Source organism: Triticum dicoccoides, chromosome 1B (genome assembly GCF_002162155.2).
Source record: "Triticum dicoccoides isolate Atlit2015 ecotype Zavitan chromosome 1B, WEW_v2.0, whole genome shotgun sequence".
In the NCBI taxonomy this organism is placed as follows: domain Eukaryota; kingdom Viridiplantae; phylum Streptophyta; class Magnoliopsida; order Poales; family Poaceae; genus Triticum; species Triticum dicoccoides.
Window position 1 is genome coordinate 3569804 of NC_041381.1, and position 18076 is coordinate 3587879.

An 18076-nucleotide genomic window follows, 5' to 3' on the forward strand; every position below is an offset into this window, starting at 1 on the left:
TTTACAGACGTTTGTATTATTTTATATTATACAAAGATATTTATAATTAATATATATTATTCTCATTTTGTGAATGTTTTTAGAATAATACATTAATATTTTTAAAATTACTTGAACATTTATGAAGTTATTTATTTATTTTTGATAAGATTCATAACTATTAATACCACGTGAATAGTTGAACTTTTTTTTGTATTACTGTGATTTATAATTTATAGATGTTTAATAGATGATTTATCATTTTTGTATTACTATTAATACCTGACTGACTATAATGCATTTATGTAGCGCAAGCGTTTACCTTACAGTAAATTAATATTAAGGAGCCATGATTTTTCTGTTGGACCTATCTAGCAGAGTAGCTTGCACATGTCGTGCACATGAATAAGGTCAGAGGTTCGACACGTGCTGTCCACTATTTTGCTTCGAACCAATTATCATTATGCAGTGACAGCGCGGGACCCAGTAGTCATACAGACATGGTATTCAACTAAAATTATTTTTTATCTCTACAAGTAGACCCCTATGCCATGTCAGCCAAACACGGTGCCATGGCAGCACACTTTGCGTCTACAAATGGGATTAACACTGCATTTGCACGTTCATGTCAAGTTTTAGAACCAGTTGTGCGTATTTTTCAAGTTCACGCACTAAAGTGAGCATACATGGCAAGCTTAGGCACCATTGCTGTTATTCCTCTCCGCATTGCTTGTATCCATACCTTTTCGTTGGGTTTCAATCATGAGAAAGCTTGGCCGAGTGCCTGTAATCTAAAAATGCAACATAAAAGCTCAAAAATATGTAGGAACCTGCAAAATTTCAGACTCTAGTTGCTGTCTTTTCGATGTTTTGATGCCTTCATCATAATAAATAGTCTCCTTATCATACCTTCAATTTAAAGAGAAACTAAATCAGCAAAGGCATGATATTTTTTGAGGATGTTCACAGAACATATATGCCAACAATTCATGTATGTGAAACAACACATGGATTATTTCTCCATTTGCAATTCTACCCAGCTTGGCACATAATTCTTACTATTATTGTTTGAAGCAGAAGGAGCGGACAAGTTTAGAAACCAGAAAGCCATCCGTTGGTGGCACTGGTAATAATTTGTCAGGTTTCAATAATTTTACCTACATGTTTAACTTGGACATACTTGGCAATAATCTCATACTCCCTCCGTTCCAAAATAGAAGACCGAACTTTGTACTAACTTTAGTACACAGTTAGTACAAAGTTAGTTCATCTATTTTGGAAGGGGGGAGTATTTACTAATTGGTCGCACCATATGAGGCATCACGTTAATCCTTAGAATTAAAGAATTTTGGCCGTTTGATTAATATATAATATATCCATAGCCGTCCGATGAAACATGTATCCGTAGCCGTCCGATGAAACATAAGGCATAATGTCTCATACTACCACATGCGGGAGTAGGATTCTTACTCCCTTGGGACTCTCGCTGTTTCCTAGAAAAAAATAATTCTTCTTTAATAAGAAAAAGGAAAATAGGACGTGGTCTATTCCATGCATGATTAACCATAGAGTCCATATATAATACTCCTATGCATACACGTGTAAAGTTAAGTCTCCCAAAGGATAATACGTCAGGGCATGCATAACGTAGCCATCACCAGTAATCAATCTGCGTCATTTTGCCATGCAAAAAAATATGCGTCATTTCCTATTTCTATGTACTGGCATGTCATTGCAATTTTTTTTAGAAATAAATCACTACATACACAACTACCAATGCATAAATGCGCATACTTCACCAAGCTACATCGTAAAGCACATGTAGGTCTATAGGCACGATTCACTTCATTCGTGTTTGCTCAAAAAATGAGCAAATTAGTTCCGAAAAAATAGTTGTAAACTAATCGTAATACATACTAATGTCTACACTAGATGAAACATTTCTAACTTCTATCGGTGCACCAAATAATCAGTTGATTTTGTATGACAGACTGTGTGGTTCATACTTGATGTGAAATATATTTAGCAATATATCGCTATAATGTGAAGTATGTAATTAATAAATTAAATATTGCACTATGCCAAATAACGACAACCTTAAAATAACCTAAATGGTCACTATGTCCTTGCTAAATGGCGCCCTATGCTTCCAAAATTGCAAAATTGTACAATAAAACCGTTTAGAAGGACCATAACAAAATCGCGACAGCACCGATACAGTCAGCTATTAAAATTTTGATTTTAACAAAAAAGTAAGAATAATTAATCAAGAAACATAGTATGCTCATGTATAAACTTTCCATGGTACTATAAACTCAATCCATACATGTCTACAAATTTAAGAAGATTATATTTGTATGCAGTACCAATATCTCGGTAAGAAATCTATTAAACATAACATGCCAGTACAACCAAAAACAAGATTGTGTCTCACTGCCCGGATATACTAATGTAAAGAATTTATATATCAGCAAAAGTATAATTATCACACATAAAATATAAATACTTCCTTCGATACATATTAATTATCACTCACTTAATACAACTTTGTACTAAAGTTGTACTAAGTGCGCGACAATTAATATGAGAGGAGTAGTAAGAAAGAATCTTTTTGCGAGAGCAGTATAGGTTGGCATACATCTATCTTCTAAGAAACCTCCTTTTGAATTCAGAAGACCACCCTTCGACCAGGCTACTATCTTCTTTGGGGTCTTTATTATCTCTATGGACGAACGTTTGGGACAAGTCAAACAATATTTAGTCTCTTTGGTTTACTATCTGTTTTTCTTAGTCAGAACGTTAAGGACCCCAGAAGACAGATATTTCCGGCATGCCTAGATTTCCAAAATACTTATACGGGGAATTCTCATTGAATGAGCACTCTTTATATTATGCCTTAATAGGACTGGAAGCTTGAGGATCATCAGCAAGAGATTAGAGTCTTGCGTGTCTACCTCACCATCAAGACATCTTGAGAGTGAATCGTATTCCATGAATATGATATCTACTCCCTAGAGAGCCCGTGCAGATGCAAGGGTTTGATGACTAGTTGTCCTAAATGGAAAATACTATAGAATAAACTGACTTGACGTATGGATCCACCCAACTGGTAAATGGCGGTGACCAATCCGGGCACGTTTTCTGAACGTTGGGTATACCACAACCACTTCAAAGGAATAGCTCTGACCACACAAGGATCAATAAACTCACTCTGATAAACATCTATGAAGAAGTCCATTGATTTTCTTCCCAAACCCTGGAACGTAGTCATTTTGAACAGCGTCCTTGCAATGTTTCCATTCCTTCATATATAAATACATATAGTATTAGTTGGTTAGTGCATGAACCTACCAAATTATATCTTGCATTATAGGTACCATAGTCACCTCGTCAGCTCTAAAACTAGCAACTTTCTCACTTCGGATTTGATCGCAGCACACCGTAGCCACCATAACCTGAATTTTATACATAGAAGATATGTCAATACACATAAAGCCTTGTTTTGTAGCCAAGTAATAGTGAAGTATTTTCTGAGTACTTAATACTTTGTGGTATTTATCTAACCAGATTATGACACTTTCAATACTTCAGTATACCTAATACTTCAGTTTTTCTTCAGTCATATAAAAATGTACGATCCTATTTTTAAAATATAGAGAAAGAGGAAAACAAATTATTGTGCAAAAAAAATAGCAATCACTTCGCTAAAAACAGTAGCAGTGAAACAGGTATGAAATTTTCGAATACTTCAATGTACAGTGGTATCTCGAAACCGAAGTTTCTACTGCCACCCCGTTAAAATACTTCAGTAGTAAAATATATTAGTTTTAAATAAACTAAGTATATACGTTATAGCTCAAACTAAAATTTTTTGTAGGCGGATGCTCGCCTTTTGATTAGGTAGATCAAGGTCCTTGTCCTCCTTAATGAGCGTCCAAATATTGTGTGTACCGAAAGAAAAACCTGAAGCCGGAAGATTTCCAGAAGGTCCATGATGACCAATTGATTTGTGAATCCTACCTCTTAAATCGGAAACCTTTACAAGTTCAATTTACTGTTAGACATAACTTGAGGAAGATCAGAAACAATCACAAACCAGGTAACAATGAATGTTTGTTATCTAAATTCAAACAATGGTATTTTACAATTTGAATATGAATTGTTTTTAAATTATATGCATTGCAGTATCAACGTTTGAATTATGGTAGCAAATATATAGTGTTTTAGTATGGGAAAAAAGGAGAAGAATAATTATGATAGAAAATGTATAGCATTTTACAACCATCTATTTTGGTCTCCCCATCTGTTTGGGGAAGCTCCCATTTGCACAAACAAGATGATGCCCCGCAAGTTGTTGCGGGAACATTATCAAATATATTTCAATGATTTTTTAGTTCATGGAATATGAATATCTAGAGAAATAATATAAGAGCTAAAGCTAAAAATAAATATGATTTATTGTGTTGATTATCACATTTTTATAACATAAATATTAAATATCTCATGCATGTTTGCATGTTGAGGTGAACCTTTTCTTATGACTCATTAAATGTTGAGGTGGGCCTTTTCTAATGCATGTTGCTTGATGAGGTGTCATGCTCGCATGTTAAGAGAAATAGATAGTGGGGCCAGCTATTTAGATCTAGAAGATAGGGAGAACAGATGTGGAGAGCTGTAGGAGATGCCTAACATACCACGAGTCCTCTACAAACTTTACCCTCGCACTAGCTCCAATAGTTTAATTTGGTTGAGGAACTGTTGACTTTAGGAAAGGATCTAACACACAAAAGAGTGCAGATACACAAACAAGGGAAGGACACACTAGAAACATATGTTTCATATAGCAATTTCTGGCTTTAGGTGAGGATCCATGGCACAATCGTCACTCACAGCGCTGCCATGATCAGGTCAAGTAGTTTTGTGCGAAAAGAAGCACATGATCATTGAGGATGAAGGTGATACTACAGATAACAACTTAGGATAGGGCATTCTTGAAAGTGAGACACCTGTGATCCTGCTTGAGGGTCTACACAAAGAGTTGACCCTTACTTACAGTCCGGTCAGTGAGGTGCCCGGACTCCATGTCCTTCGCATCAACCCTCTATCCCAGACGCATGTTTTCACATGTGCACCAGTGTCCAGTCAAACTCTTCTAGTCCTACACTGTCAAAAGCTGCAGTTCTGAACAGCCCTCTTTAGCTTGCCCAAAACCAGCTCGAGTTTGTTCTGGGTGCAAGGAAGAGCGGTTGCAAGCCACCACTGAGGCGGACCACACTGCTCATCCCACTTATGGTTCCGTGCTTAAAAATAACTAACATATTTTAAAAGCATAGCATTCAAATTTTACAAAGTGCAATGAAGAAAATTTGGTTCCAAAAAACTTGAGAATGTATTTAATACACTAATACAACTCAATGGTCGATAACTAAATACTCAAAATCCTTTTATAATATTATCAAAGCACTTAAAGGTTAAAAAGATGATAGGGTGTTTTATTTTTCTTCGAACCATGAGAATTATGAATTAATTAATTCACTAAATTCTTACCAAATAAGTTGGTATGCTGCTTAAACAATCCAAGAAGACCGCATTTTTACTTCATGGCTTAGTAGCTCACTGGTAGATTACTCCCTCCATTCCTTTGGACACTATGAAAATACATTTTGCGTGTTTTAAGGCCACCAAGAGTAATCGAGGTAAAAAATTATAATGTGTCCTTGTACTAGCAACTTGTTTAATACTTGCATGCATGTAGTCATAACGAAACTTAGTTACTTTTCTCTCATTCCTATCCTGCGTGCATGTACGTGTTAATGATCCCGGTTATTGAAAAGAAAAGTTGCCTGCAAAGCAGTCATTAAATTTTACATTGTTATCTGTAATATGAGTTCGTGGCCTCGTATAAGGGAATGGGGGAAGTAGTAAATTTCTCTAAATGCAAGTCAATGTAATAATGTAAATGAGAATTTTTTTTTAGTCTAAGGGAACTATTTAAAATGTTCAGAGTTATAAGGAAATTATTGATTTACTTCAAGCCAAAATGAATTCCAAATTGATTTTATAGTTTACCTAACTATCAGCTCATAAATTAGAATAACCTGTTATAAATTGTTTGGAAAATCCTAATATAAAAGAGACATCTAGTATGTGGAATTATGTTAAGCAAATAAAAGAGTTTACCAAGTTAACTTTAGAAGGGGAATTGAAAATAAAGAGTTAGAATAAAAACCTAAATGCAGTTAACCAAATGCTACTTCGGAAGTAAATTAAATAAGTAGATTTATTAAATAACTTCAGGTCCCTTCTTTTAAGTTACTAAGCCTACTAATGTTTTGTTGTTGTGGCATTGATTAATTTTTTTGTTGGCATTGTCAATTGATTGATGGGATATTACCTTGAAGTTAAGCTCGTTTCTATGAAATCTCTCAAGAATACCAGGTGAGGTGACCAAGTATTAGTAGTGTAATTCATTAAATTATATACCGGAGCAAATGGTAAGAGTAATGGATGGTCTGGCCACAGTTCACTCTACCCTCACTATTTCTGGTTGCTATTTTCAGAAGAAAAATGATGAGAGTAATGGATGGTCCATGGAACAATTTCAGTTATTCCTAGAGTTTGTTTTTATTATGCTGGAGAGATGAATCTATGTGACCGTAATGCCCTGGTCACAACCACCGGTTCCTGTTATGTGTGGCAGGATCTAGGTTGGCCCTGCGCACTTTGTCCTCACTCACATTGATCCGGGACCAACTTCCCACACTGTCACTCACCCTCAAATTGTTCCAAGCCAAGCATGCTTAACTTTGAGGTTTCTTTTTGATGAGCTTCTGGAAAAGAAGGAAATTCTTTGTAGATATGAGCAGTCTGTCATTTCTATTAAGATAGGCTCTCACGCTGATTTATGATGAACCTTTGGCTTATGAAACTAAAACAAATTTGACACCCCCCATTTTCCTTGCAAAACAACCATACTCCTCGTATTGTCCATTCACATGCATGTGATTGGTGGACCTGAAGAGGGGGAGAGGTGAAAAAGAATGAAGAATGAGAAAAGGTGGTCCACGGTGGGTCGCATCCTACATGGCGAGCTGCACGGGCATGCCTGGACTTCCCAATATAGTTCACATGTATGGGCTGCGTCTGAGGATTAGTGGACTGCCTGGACAAAGTGGGGAATCCAGCTGGGTGACTTTTTTACCTTCGCTCTCCTATACAGGCAATGAACGGGCTGTCCACCTGGGTTTTCGGGGATATAAGGACTCTGGTTGTTGATGCTCGAAGGGAAGTCAGAGTTCAGTTAAGTCGGGACACTCAAAGAGAGTACAAAGTTAACTCTTTAAATAAGAAGCAATGAACTCATTTTTGAAGTGTTGCTTGTAAAATGCTTCCACATATAGAATGACATTGTCATGCATCATGCGTGAAGACTTGCTTGGTGTTCCCAGGTGATTCATCGAGATTTTTTTTGAGAAATCCACAGAAGGGAGCTACCCGACCTGAAAGCCGCCACGCAAGCATACTGCAAAATAATAAAACCCCAGTACATGATGACAAATGCAATGTAAATTTGAACATCCTAGACATAAGCTAAAAGTGTATTTTCTATTGTGGTAAAGGTTATGGCGTAACCACAAGCAAATAGAGAAGTGGTGAAACACCAAGGCTATCAAAAAACAATGCCAAGACCACCGGTTGGGGAACCGTAAGTAGTCGTCATCAAAAACCTGCATCATCGTCACTAGCCATGTGCCATCCAACACACAGTAGAAAGGTTGTCATTGCTTAGGGTAGAGTAGACGGAGATGTGGAGACTTTCGGTCATGAAGCATTCATGAAAGTAATACACAATTGGAACATCGAAAGGGTGATCATTGCCCAAGGGATGTCATACACCTTGGTGGAGTGTAAATGAAGCGCTCGACACATTAATGAGTTGATGACAACAGAGGCAACGTAGCAACAGAAAGATCAAAAATATTTGGATTATGTTGATGAGGCGTGTATAGGAGTTTTCGGTCAGGAAAAGAAACAAGATAGCATTGTGAAGTAGGATTATGACATACACATGTCCCCACTCTCATGTCGGATTGAGCTAGCTACGCATTTCTCCCTTTCCATAACCATGCCGTGGAGGACATGAGGCAAGACAATGCTAGAAAGGTGGCATACAACACCATAGGCTGCACCAAAAGTGGGATCAGATTTCTCTAGCCTCCATGCCTCTTAACGAACCCAAAAATGCAACAGTCGCATAGAGAAAGATTACCGGGAAGATGACATACGGATGGAAACACATGGTGCAATAATCCGAGCAGTGGGTGGCATAACAAGTCCAAAAGAGTGGAGATGCACCACATAAAATCTAACAACGCAATGCAGATTCAATCTCAAAATGGAAAATGCACCACTTACTTTCATGACCAAGTCTTGCTGCAGCACCAAGATCCACCAAGTATAATCAAGCCCATGTTTCAAAATACAGGAAATATGATTTCACAACGTATTCTCTCCATAGCTATAGTGGACACTTTTGAAGTCGGGAAAGAGGATTTATCTATGTTCTTGCTGATTTTTTGATCATTTAGCGGGACTTGAAGAGCATTCAATGGCGGTGGCCATATAGTCGCACGGAGGCTCACTAGCAACTATAGCAGTAGTTTCACAGGTGATTTAGTTGCATGTTCAAGCCCCACCAACTACACTCCCTAGACATGATTGTGTGTTGCACTAATAGTTTTGTGAATTATAGGGTATGTGCCATGGGCACATGAGCTTGGCGAGGGCAAGGCTTGGCCAAGTGATTCAACGCCAGCCTAAAAGTGGGGGGAGAGACACAAACTGTCTCATCCAGATTGGCATTTGAAAATGCTACTCTAGATCTGGAACCTTCCAGGTCGATCGGAAGACAGGCATCTCAAGGAGGCCAAATCTGGCAAAGACGCGACAACACCACATGTGTGGCTCCTACCATTCTCTATGCAGGCTCGGATACATGCGATGAAAGACTTCTCTAGGAAGAGCATGTTCAACTGCCCATGTCCCTGATTTATCTACATCTAGCCAGGATTTTGATATCCCATAGGGGATCAGGCATCGTAGCATGAATCCTCGCCACCATTGTCCCATAAGTCATGCCAGGAGCTCCTCCGTGGTGGCAAGGTGTGCGTGCATGCTAGGAGTACCGAGTGGGTTGCAGTATGAAAATATATTGCACCGACGTTGTGTGAGGTCAAGATTTTCTTGCCGCTCTGTGGCCTTGATTGATGTTGGACCACCAACTGGCTGGTGCACCATGACCATCCTCGTCAGCCATCCTGCGTTCAATGCCACCATGTTGTCGTCGATCAAGTTCCCTTCCGGCCAACAAATCCTGGGAACATCTAGCCGATTGATGGCTAGTTTCTATTGCAAGCATATCGAAAGAGTTGTGCAAGGGTCAACTTCAATGGTCTTTCTATCTTCTTGGATGTTGTGGAAGCTTGGGAATGAGAGCAACTTTGAACATGGCTGTAATTTTTATTACCTCTGTTGTTCTTTGTACTGCGAAGATTGAAGATGAATAGATTGGAAGTTTCTCGCAGAAAAAAAGGCAGATCAAGGCTAAGGATTTAGGTCGTATGGTATGCTTTCCAGGGATATGGGATGGTCACTGATTCCCATTGTTGTGTGGTTGTGCGCTAGGGCTTTTAGGCTTATATAAATATCCTTCTACTACTCCCTCCATCTCAAAGTAAGTGTCTTCGATTGAGTACAACATTGCACTAAAGTTGTACTAGATCAAGGACTCTCTAGAAATTCCCGTGTTAATATACAAGAAAAGAAAAGTCCAGCTATCTTTCTCCTGTGGGACCATATTACAAAGATTACTTGAAAAAGAGCCTTAAATATTTCGTTATCAGAATTTTTTGGCTCAATTAAGAGCAGTTGTGAGCTAGTCTGTAGAATAATATACTATGTCGGCTTTAAGTGAGGGAAAATCCCAAGTATGAAAAAAAAATAAAGCGGAATGAAATGTTAATGGTTTCAAGCCCAGCATGAAAAGATGCGTCAGTTGGCTAGATTGGAGGCCTAACATGATTTCAGGGAAATAATGTATTTTGCGTTTTAGACAAATAGTATGAAACCATATAATGTCTCAAAAATACCAAGTCAATTACCGAAAGTGCATAATGAAATTTCAATATTTTAGAATAACTAGATAATATTATAAAAACCCAACATAGAAATATTACGAGGCACACTGACCAAAATTATAGGTTGTATGAATGAATGGAGCGATGTCTAGTCTTTCTACTTTGTCAATATATTCTGTTTAATCCGCAAAAGTATATATTATGTTTCAATAAAAGAAATTAACACCAACCTGCTGTTTGAATAAATCCTCATTTTCCTCGTAATTTGCGAGGGCCACAAATTCTAACTGTATGTGGAAAAAGTACACATATTACTAAGTGAATCTAGCGACAATGCAAAAAAATATCCAGAAAAAATAATTAGGTTTTGTATTTTACGTTGAAAAAATCGTTAATCAGACTAGATCTTTGGGCCTGGGGTTTAGGGACTTCTTCCCATATCTGGAATAAACAAAAAGTACGTTAGCTTCTTCAAAGACAGTCAGATGTCAGCGGCAAACCAGAAACATGATATAATGTAATGGTGTACCTTCAGGATATCTTTGCGTAAAGGGGATACAAGGTTTTCGAAAGTTGTCTGTTTCAAAAAAAAAGAATGAATATATCACTGTACAAAATTGGGTTTTGAAAAAGCAAGCCATCACCTTTGTTTTGTCGCGAAGAACAAATAACATGGTTCTCTTGCGAGGGTCGAATAACTTCATGAGGACCTACAGAGATAGAAGGAACAAATAAGAGAACACAATCATGTCTCCCACACCATGAAGAATAAGACTGACGTACAGTAACGCCACGCTACAGTAGTAACAAGCTAACCTGGAAAATGGTTTTCAAAAGAGGCCTGCTCCCACCTTGTTCTCTCCCAATATCTTTACACGACCTATGGAAGAAACGAAACTAATCACTCAAATGGAGTGTCCAACTTAGGAAATTCCATGTTTTAGCTTCCATAAATTAGAAAAATAGGACCTACATATTGATCAACACAACATCTGAAACAGCCAAAGCAAATAATGCAGTTTGATTCTGAAATGCCGTGTCATCCTGAAATATCATAGATGAATTAGTTGAGAACAACAAGGAGAAGAAAAGGTGCCATAACACAAATTCTCATGACAAGCCACGATGTCACGAGCAATCAAAAGGTGCACATTTCAGCTTGTGAGCACAATATTAGTCTGCCTTTATAAGCTGAACCTATCATTCCACTCCAAGTTAGGAATACTCTGAATTGGAGTTTGTTGGAGGGGTCGAGATGCCTGGCCAAAGAGTATACCATTCGAGATGCCTGGCCAGTTATAAAGGAAATGTACACTAGCCCATGCGTATAAAGGAAATCTAAGCATGTGTGCTCTATGATACTACAACTTCCAATCTAATCTGAATGGAGCGTACACACGACCAGCCAACCGAACGTACTCTCCTGCGCACTGCGCCGGTAGCCACTCCGGCTCAAGCAGCCACTTCTCAGTCGCGGGTCGCTCTGATGTGCATGCGTCCCCTTGCTTGGTGCGCATGGCCACCTGCGTCCAACTCTCAGGTTCCTCCTCCGCTGACATGAGCCCCACCTCTACCCCGGACCCAACGTCCACGGACGTGCGCCCCCCTCCTCGTCTCGGCTATATCATTGATGCCCTGCCGCTCCCGCCTGCCACGCCTGGCCATGGCGGAGCACCCTAGCAGGAGGTCTGGAACAGGAAGGAGCATCGGTCGCCCGTGTGAGTATACTTTTTTACGGGAAGAGTCAAGCGAAAGCTTCCCACTTCGACTGAGTGAGATGGGGTTGGGAACCATCCCGGACTTTCCTGGTGTGATCGGCGTATGCCAGCAACTTTGTGGGTCACGAACATGACCCGGCGGCCAAGTTTTTTTGGAAGTGGAAGGCCCGTCACCGGTGCAACTTTTTCGCTTAGATAGCGATTCAGAATAGGTGCTGAACTTCGGACCGGCTGGCTCGGAGAGGATTACCACACCAGGCCACTTATCCTCTTTGTGACCAGGGTGAGGAATCCATGGAGCACATCTTGATCCAATGCGTGTTCTCGCGAGTGGTGTGGCAGGCTGTCCTCGCAGCTTGGGGCCGGATAGATTGGGCACCGACGATCGGCGAGGACCGATTAGTTCTGGTTCGGTGGGGTAGAGCTAGCGAGCATGACTCGTGTTTGCACTGTCGTGCACTTTGTAATATCATCTGGGAAGGCTCTTTCCCACTTCTCTCTTAATTGACTATACGCATGCTTATGCGTATCCTAGAAAAAAAAATCTAATATGAATGGAAGAGTTCTTATTTTAAGTACCCGATCAGCTCTCTCCATTCCAGCAGTTCCTTCCAAATCCATTACAAGAGTGCATGGCCCAGTATTTTTGGCCTTCGCCAACCATACACCTTTGGTAGTTTGTGACCTAAAAATTCCAAGAATTAGCTCATAGCAGAACAATCGGTTGCACCAAAGCCATGAAACTACATATGTAGAAAATGCACAAAATATGCATGTATAAACGGTGATAGCATACCTTTGTTCAATATCCATCTCCTGAAAATTGGTTCCGAATAGATGATTGAGAAGTGTACTCTTTCCTGCAAAAAGTAATTGGTGGAGACCGAACTGATGACCAATGATGTAACAAGTAAAAAAAATGTATCTTAAACAAGGATGGAAAGGTAAGTACCACTACTTTGCCCCCCCCATTATTGATACAACAGAGTATGGGTCGTTCAGTTTAACATGCTTGGTGAATTCGCCCAATTTCCAAATATCCAAAACACCGTCCCAACCAATTATCTGTGTTGCGAAACAGTGGTCCTCCATTGCTGCAACGTGCATGGTCAGGCGGTCAGCACAATTATCTAAATAAGAACAAACTAGGGTAAAAAAGAACACAAACTGCAGTTTTAATATTTTTTAGATTAAAAACTCTAATAATTGATGCATTACGAAATATTTAGAGCTTGTTTTTTGATGATTAACTTTTTTTAGATGATACTGTTTTTAGTTATCATTGTAGTGCAGCGTATGTACAATTTCATGCAAACGATATGCATGGTAAATTGTTAATCAGTTTCATGAAATGGTCGATAGAGATCATGAAAATCAGGCGATCCAAACAAACAAGTGCATAATCGCGATTCCCTTAATTATTAGCATCCTTGATAGAAAAACTAATCAACGAAAAGTGGTATTTTCCAATTAACTTTTTTTTCCAACGATCTGGCAGCAACTCGGGATAAAACGCGAGGGAAGATGAACAAGGGATAAATCTACATTGTAACCCAGCGCGAAAGCAAGATAGCAATCTGGGGATCCTCGATCAGACCAACCAGGGACGGGAAGAGATACAGACCTTGGAGAAGGCGCGCGCTGGGGCTAACCACACAAGAAATGGACTCGCAGAGGTGATAGCACAAGGGCAGTGCTAGCTAAACCACAGCGTTGTCTTAGCCATATTGATGCCTGACTACATGCATGCAACTTCGTGCTGGCTTCCTGCCACTTGCTGCAGCCTCCAGCTGGGTCTTTAGTCTTGCGCGTGGTCTCTAGTTTTGCATGGCTGGACCACAGATCCAGCTCCTTCTTTTGCTTTTTTTTTTGAAAAAGAGAAGGATTACCCTGGACTTCTACATCAAAATAATACATGCGGCCATATTATATTAACCAAAATACGCATCATGTATGTAGTTCGAATGTTCGATACAAGATCTCACAATAAGTTGAAAAAAGAAACATTGTCACAACCAGCAAAAGTATGACTAGATAACTATACACCTATCCCATTGTTGTACCGCTATCTAAACCGGTTTTATGTATCACGTGCTACCGTATCTCGACGGTTGCACCCATAAGCCATCTGCTGATTCAGTTCCGCACAGCTGACTAACGACGACTTACGGATCCAACCAGTTGCTGCGTAGATGACCTGCAAAACGTTTGTTGAGTTTTGTCTGTTCAAAATGATGTCATTCCGACAGTTTCATATAGCCCAAAGTAACGCACCCACTCCGACTCGAATATGCGTCCCTATGTAAGGTTCTATCTCATTTAGCCATGTCCCAAATAATGTAGCAATGCTACTAGCACGATTGACATTAAAGGCTACATGCAATGTGTGCCAAGTAGGTTGGCTAGTGGGCATTTGAGACAAAGATGTTGGATTGATTTGTCTTGATCACAGAAAAAACACTATTTACTACCCTCCAAACTACGTTTTGCCAAGTTGTCCTCAATCAAGATCAATTCCTTGTGAACAAACCACATAAAGAATTTGATCTTTAAAGGCACCTTAATTTTTCAAATGTGAAGTGATTTTGGGATTGAACCACTGTTTATCAAATCTTTATACATGGATTTCACTAAGAATACCCCTAACACTGAGAGTTTCCATTTCGTGTATCTGGCTCATCAAATAAATTAACATCCATCAACCCGCGCGCAAGATGTAGCCATCTATTTCATCGCTCCCCAACCAGAGATCTCCTGAACTTAATGTTTAAGGAAACTGATCCTAGTATTGTACTTATGAAAGCATCTTTATGTTGTACAATGTTTTAAAGTGTTGGATATTGCACACCTTTGCAGGAAGAGGGGGGCGAGCAAGATTCTGATGTTGTACCATCTTGTTTCGTGTAATATTTGATTAATTTCCACGTAGTACTCATTTCAACAAACACCTACCGTGCATTAATCATTCATGTCAACTTTGCCTAGAAAGCGTCTCATAGTTAACTCTTGCAGTGGAACGATAGAGACTCCATTTCACTTAGGTTGATTTAATTTAGACCGGAGGCAGACCTAAGTCAAGGTAATCCTCCTTTGAAACACTTTGGTATTGCTCCTAGATAGATCATAATATAAAAAATCAATCAGAGCACAGGGAGCCATCTCATTATCTTTCCGTAAAGAAAAAGTATGGTGGACTAACTGATATTTAAATCAGTTTATGAAAGAGCCCAATGCAAAAAAATGCATGTTGGGTCTTTGAAACAGTTCAAATCATTTTGGTGGCTAAACTTGTTATCTAACTATGGAGATGACATATACATGCAAATAGACTTGTCGTGGCGAATGCATTAGATTCAATTTGCCCTCGTGGAGAAGCCAGAACGCGAGCGGTATGCGCAGAGCACACATCCGCGGCATGGGTCGGGCTGTGTGATACATTTGGTTGACCTTTTTCTAGTCGCTGGTGATGGGGCAAAGTGGTGGGACCCGTATATAATGAAAATTCTTTAAACCATTTGTTTCATCTCTGCCTACCTGGACAAGGGGTGGGCCCTACTTGTCATAAAACGAGTCAAACAGATGGCAAAGGTGGCAACCCCAATGGGCGGGGACATCAAGTCAGTCGATTATGTGAAATAACGAAGTGCCCAAAGTTTGTGGCTTGAAGCTTATTCTGTGAAATCCAGTGGCACAGTCCGAATTTAGGTGAGAAGAAGGTAGTCGTAGTTTGCCCTTAATGTTATCATTGCCACTCATAATGAAGTTTCTCAGAAAGAAATACTCCCTTCGTTTCTTTTTACTCCGCGTATAAGTTTTGGTCAAAGTTAAACTACACAAAGTTTGACCAAATTTATATTAAAAAGTATGATCATCTACAATACTTAAACTATATAATATGAAAATACATTTCATGGTGCATCTGAAAATCTTGATTTCATATTGTGAATACTGATATTTTTTAATATAAAGTTAGTCAAACTATGCAAAGTTTGACTTTGAGCAAACCTTATATGCAGACTAAAAAAAAACGGAGGGAGTACTGAACAAGACAGTGTCGGTACTCTGAATGTTGCAGTGATGTCTAAAAATAATAGCACTTGCAGAAAGATACAATGTACTACTACAATAATGTGTTGCAGGTTCTGTCTCCAAGAGACAGGAGTTGAAATGGCTTTGTCAGATGAGAAAATGAGAACCACACAATCGAAAAATTAATGAGCTGGGCACGAAGACTTGCATGAAGACCTTGTACTTTGTGCAGATCCATCGGCACGTACAAATGAAATAACAGTCAAAGCATTGTTTCGCGGGTTAGTCAAGTGGCTAAGTTTGACATCATATATTTATGTTATAAACGCCGTACCAGTAGACAACAAGACGTCTTGATTCTTTGGACCGAACCTCACTTTGGCATCCAGATCGTGACTTGGTCTGGGCCTATCTTACGTTGCAATTGGCTACATTTTTATAAAGAGTTGAGTAGGAGAAGACTTGGGTTTGTCTCGACCAACGGAGAAGGGAGGGCATCCACGACGACTCTATGACAGCCAATTAATGCACACATTTTATATTTGCAAAGTTACAAGCCCATACCCCAACTTTAAAGAATTATCATCTAGTATTTTTTTTACCGGTTGCACATACATACCACAACTTTCTAGAATTATCATCAGCTGATCAGTTAGTTGCACTATCGTCCCTAATCTTTCTAGAATTCTTTTCGTGGAGCTAGATAAGGTTACTATATAGGCCCGTGCCAATTCTGCGTTTGTTCTGCTGCGGTGCAATGATGACAATCATTAAATGGGAAATATACAACTCCAACCAAGTTTTATTTTCAGGGTATAGATCTAATTATCGTGTTTATTTATTTATTTATTAGTTTTCATGAATATTATCTGTCCAAGTTGAAGTAGAGAAGAATATCATAGAACCATGTTGTGCAATTTTTAGAGAACTTGCCCAATTTATTCGCCAGGTCTCGAAGCAAAGTTTGCTTTCTTAAAGAGCCAAGAAAGGCGACCAATTTGGCAGGCTAGTTGCAAAAAAAGGCTAAACCAGGTGGCACGGTGACCTTCCGTTATTCTAAACCCTAAACTCAAACATAAGGCCACCGCATGCTAGGGGCGGAGCAGCAAAGGAGTCAAACTGGGTCATGGCCCGCCCATGACTTTTTTGTTGAGGAAAACAGCAGGACTCTATTGCGTATTTTTATTGATTTTAAAAAATAAGGTACAAAGAAGAATGTCCAGATAGTAAAAAGAAAAGCTATACAAAAAAGAAAGAACTTAGAAAACTAGGGAAACAAAGAATTGCAAAAAACAACAAATACAACAACAGCATTACAAGTTATCCAAAGGATTTGATCCATGCTTCAAATCCACTATATTCCTTCCTCTTGATTCTGTAGGTGATCCATTTGAGCTGCTGTTTTAGTTTCTTTCTCCATCTGTATATGCTTGGGGGGATATGTTGAAATATGTAACCATTTCTAGTTGTCTAGATTGCCCAACAGGTTAGAATGATAATTTCAAGAGCAAAAGGTATGCTGAATAGTTGCTTGAGATTGTTGATTTCTTCCCGAATGCCTGTATCTGTGGGTAGCCAATTGGTACGAATGTAGCTCAGCACAATTGTGCAAATTGACAATGAGAGGCACCCATGTCTTTTTCTTTTTGCGGAAACGGCTATGCATTTGTAACTTAGCGAACTACTACTATTATTATTATTTTTGCGGGAGAACTGCTATTATTATTGTTAGCATATGAACACCACCTGCTTAAGCCTTGCCCGTCCATGTAGCTCCGCCAGTTAAATCTTATAAAAATAGATGGGTCTAGCAGTTCTTAAGACACCCTAAATGAAATTACCTTAGATCATCTCGAAACAACCCAACAGCGCCCTTGTCGCTAGTTCTAGGCACATACGGCGGCACTGGAGCCAGAGCTGTAAAATCAGCCCAACCGTTGTGTGCATGATGGTGTGTGCGGGGGAAAAAATAAACTTGGTTGGGAGAGCTACGAGAAGGCCAAAGAGGCCGTGGCTACGAGAAGGCCACATCCGTCGCTACCTTGGAGGCCCGCGACCTGTTATCTTGCTCGAACATGGCATACACACATAACATACTTGGGTGCGATATGTGTGGTGTGTAACTATCTACAAATATAGATGAACACAAAAGAATAAAATGCATCGGTGGTCATAATACTCAAGAATATGATCAATACGGTCATTATATACAAA

General features: G+C 39.3%; 1 protein-coding gene and 1 long non-coding RNA gene across 2 annotated transcripts; both read right to left on the reverse strand.

Annotated features, from left to right (window-relative positions):
• Window positions 1-569: 569 nt before the first annotated feature.
• On the reverse strand, window positions 570-3434 carry LOC119298765. The gene is made up of 3 exons (XR_005145973.1): window positions 3366-3434; window positions 3190-3281; window positions 570-888 (listed from the first exon to the last, which is right to left on the reverse strand). It is a non-coding gene; the product is annotated as an uncharacterized LOC119298765 (long non-coding RNA).
• Window positions 3435-3835: 401 nt separating this feature from the next.
• On the reverse strand, window positions 3836-13592 carry LOC119349924 (protein ROOT HAIR DEFECTIVE 3-like). The gene is made up of 11 exons (XM_037618016.1): window positions 13458-13592; window positions 12786-12927; window positions 12630-12693; window positions 12413-12518; window positions 11089-11159; window positions 10932-10995; window positions 10760-10825; window positions 10645-10692; window positions 10494-10556; window positions 10346-10402; window positions 3836-4015 (listed from the first exon to the last, which is right to left on the reverse strand). Exons 3-11 carry the CDS (start codon window positions 12644-12646, stop codon window positions 3836-3838), a joined length of 672 nt encoding a protein of 223 aa, XP_037473913.1. The 5' UTR covers window positions 12647-12693; window positions 12786-12927; window positions 13458-13592.
• Window positions 13593-18076: the final 4484 nt, after the last annotated feature.

Coding starts and splice junctions, on each gene's coding strand:
- LOC119349924 (XM_037618016.1), bottom strand. Junction 11,160..12,412: donor GAATGGAGAGAGCTGATCGG/GTACTTAAAATA, acceptor ATGATATTTCAG/GATGACACGGCATTTCAGAA. Junction 10,557..10,644: donor TACGCAAAGATATCCTGAAG/GTACACCATTAC, acceptor TGTTTATTCCAG/ATATGGGAAGAAGTCCCTAA.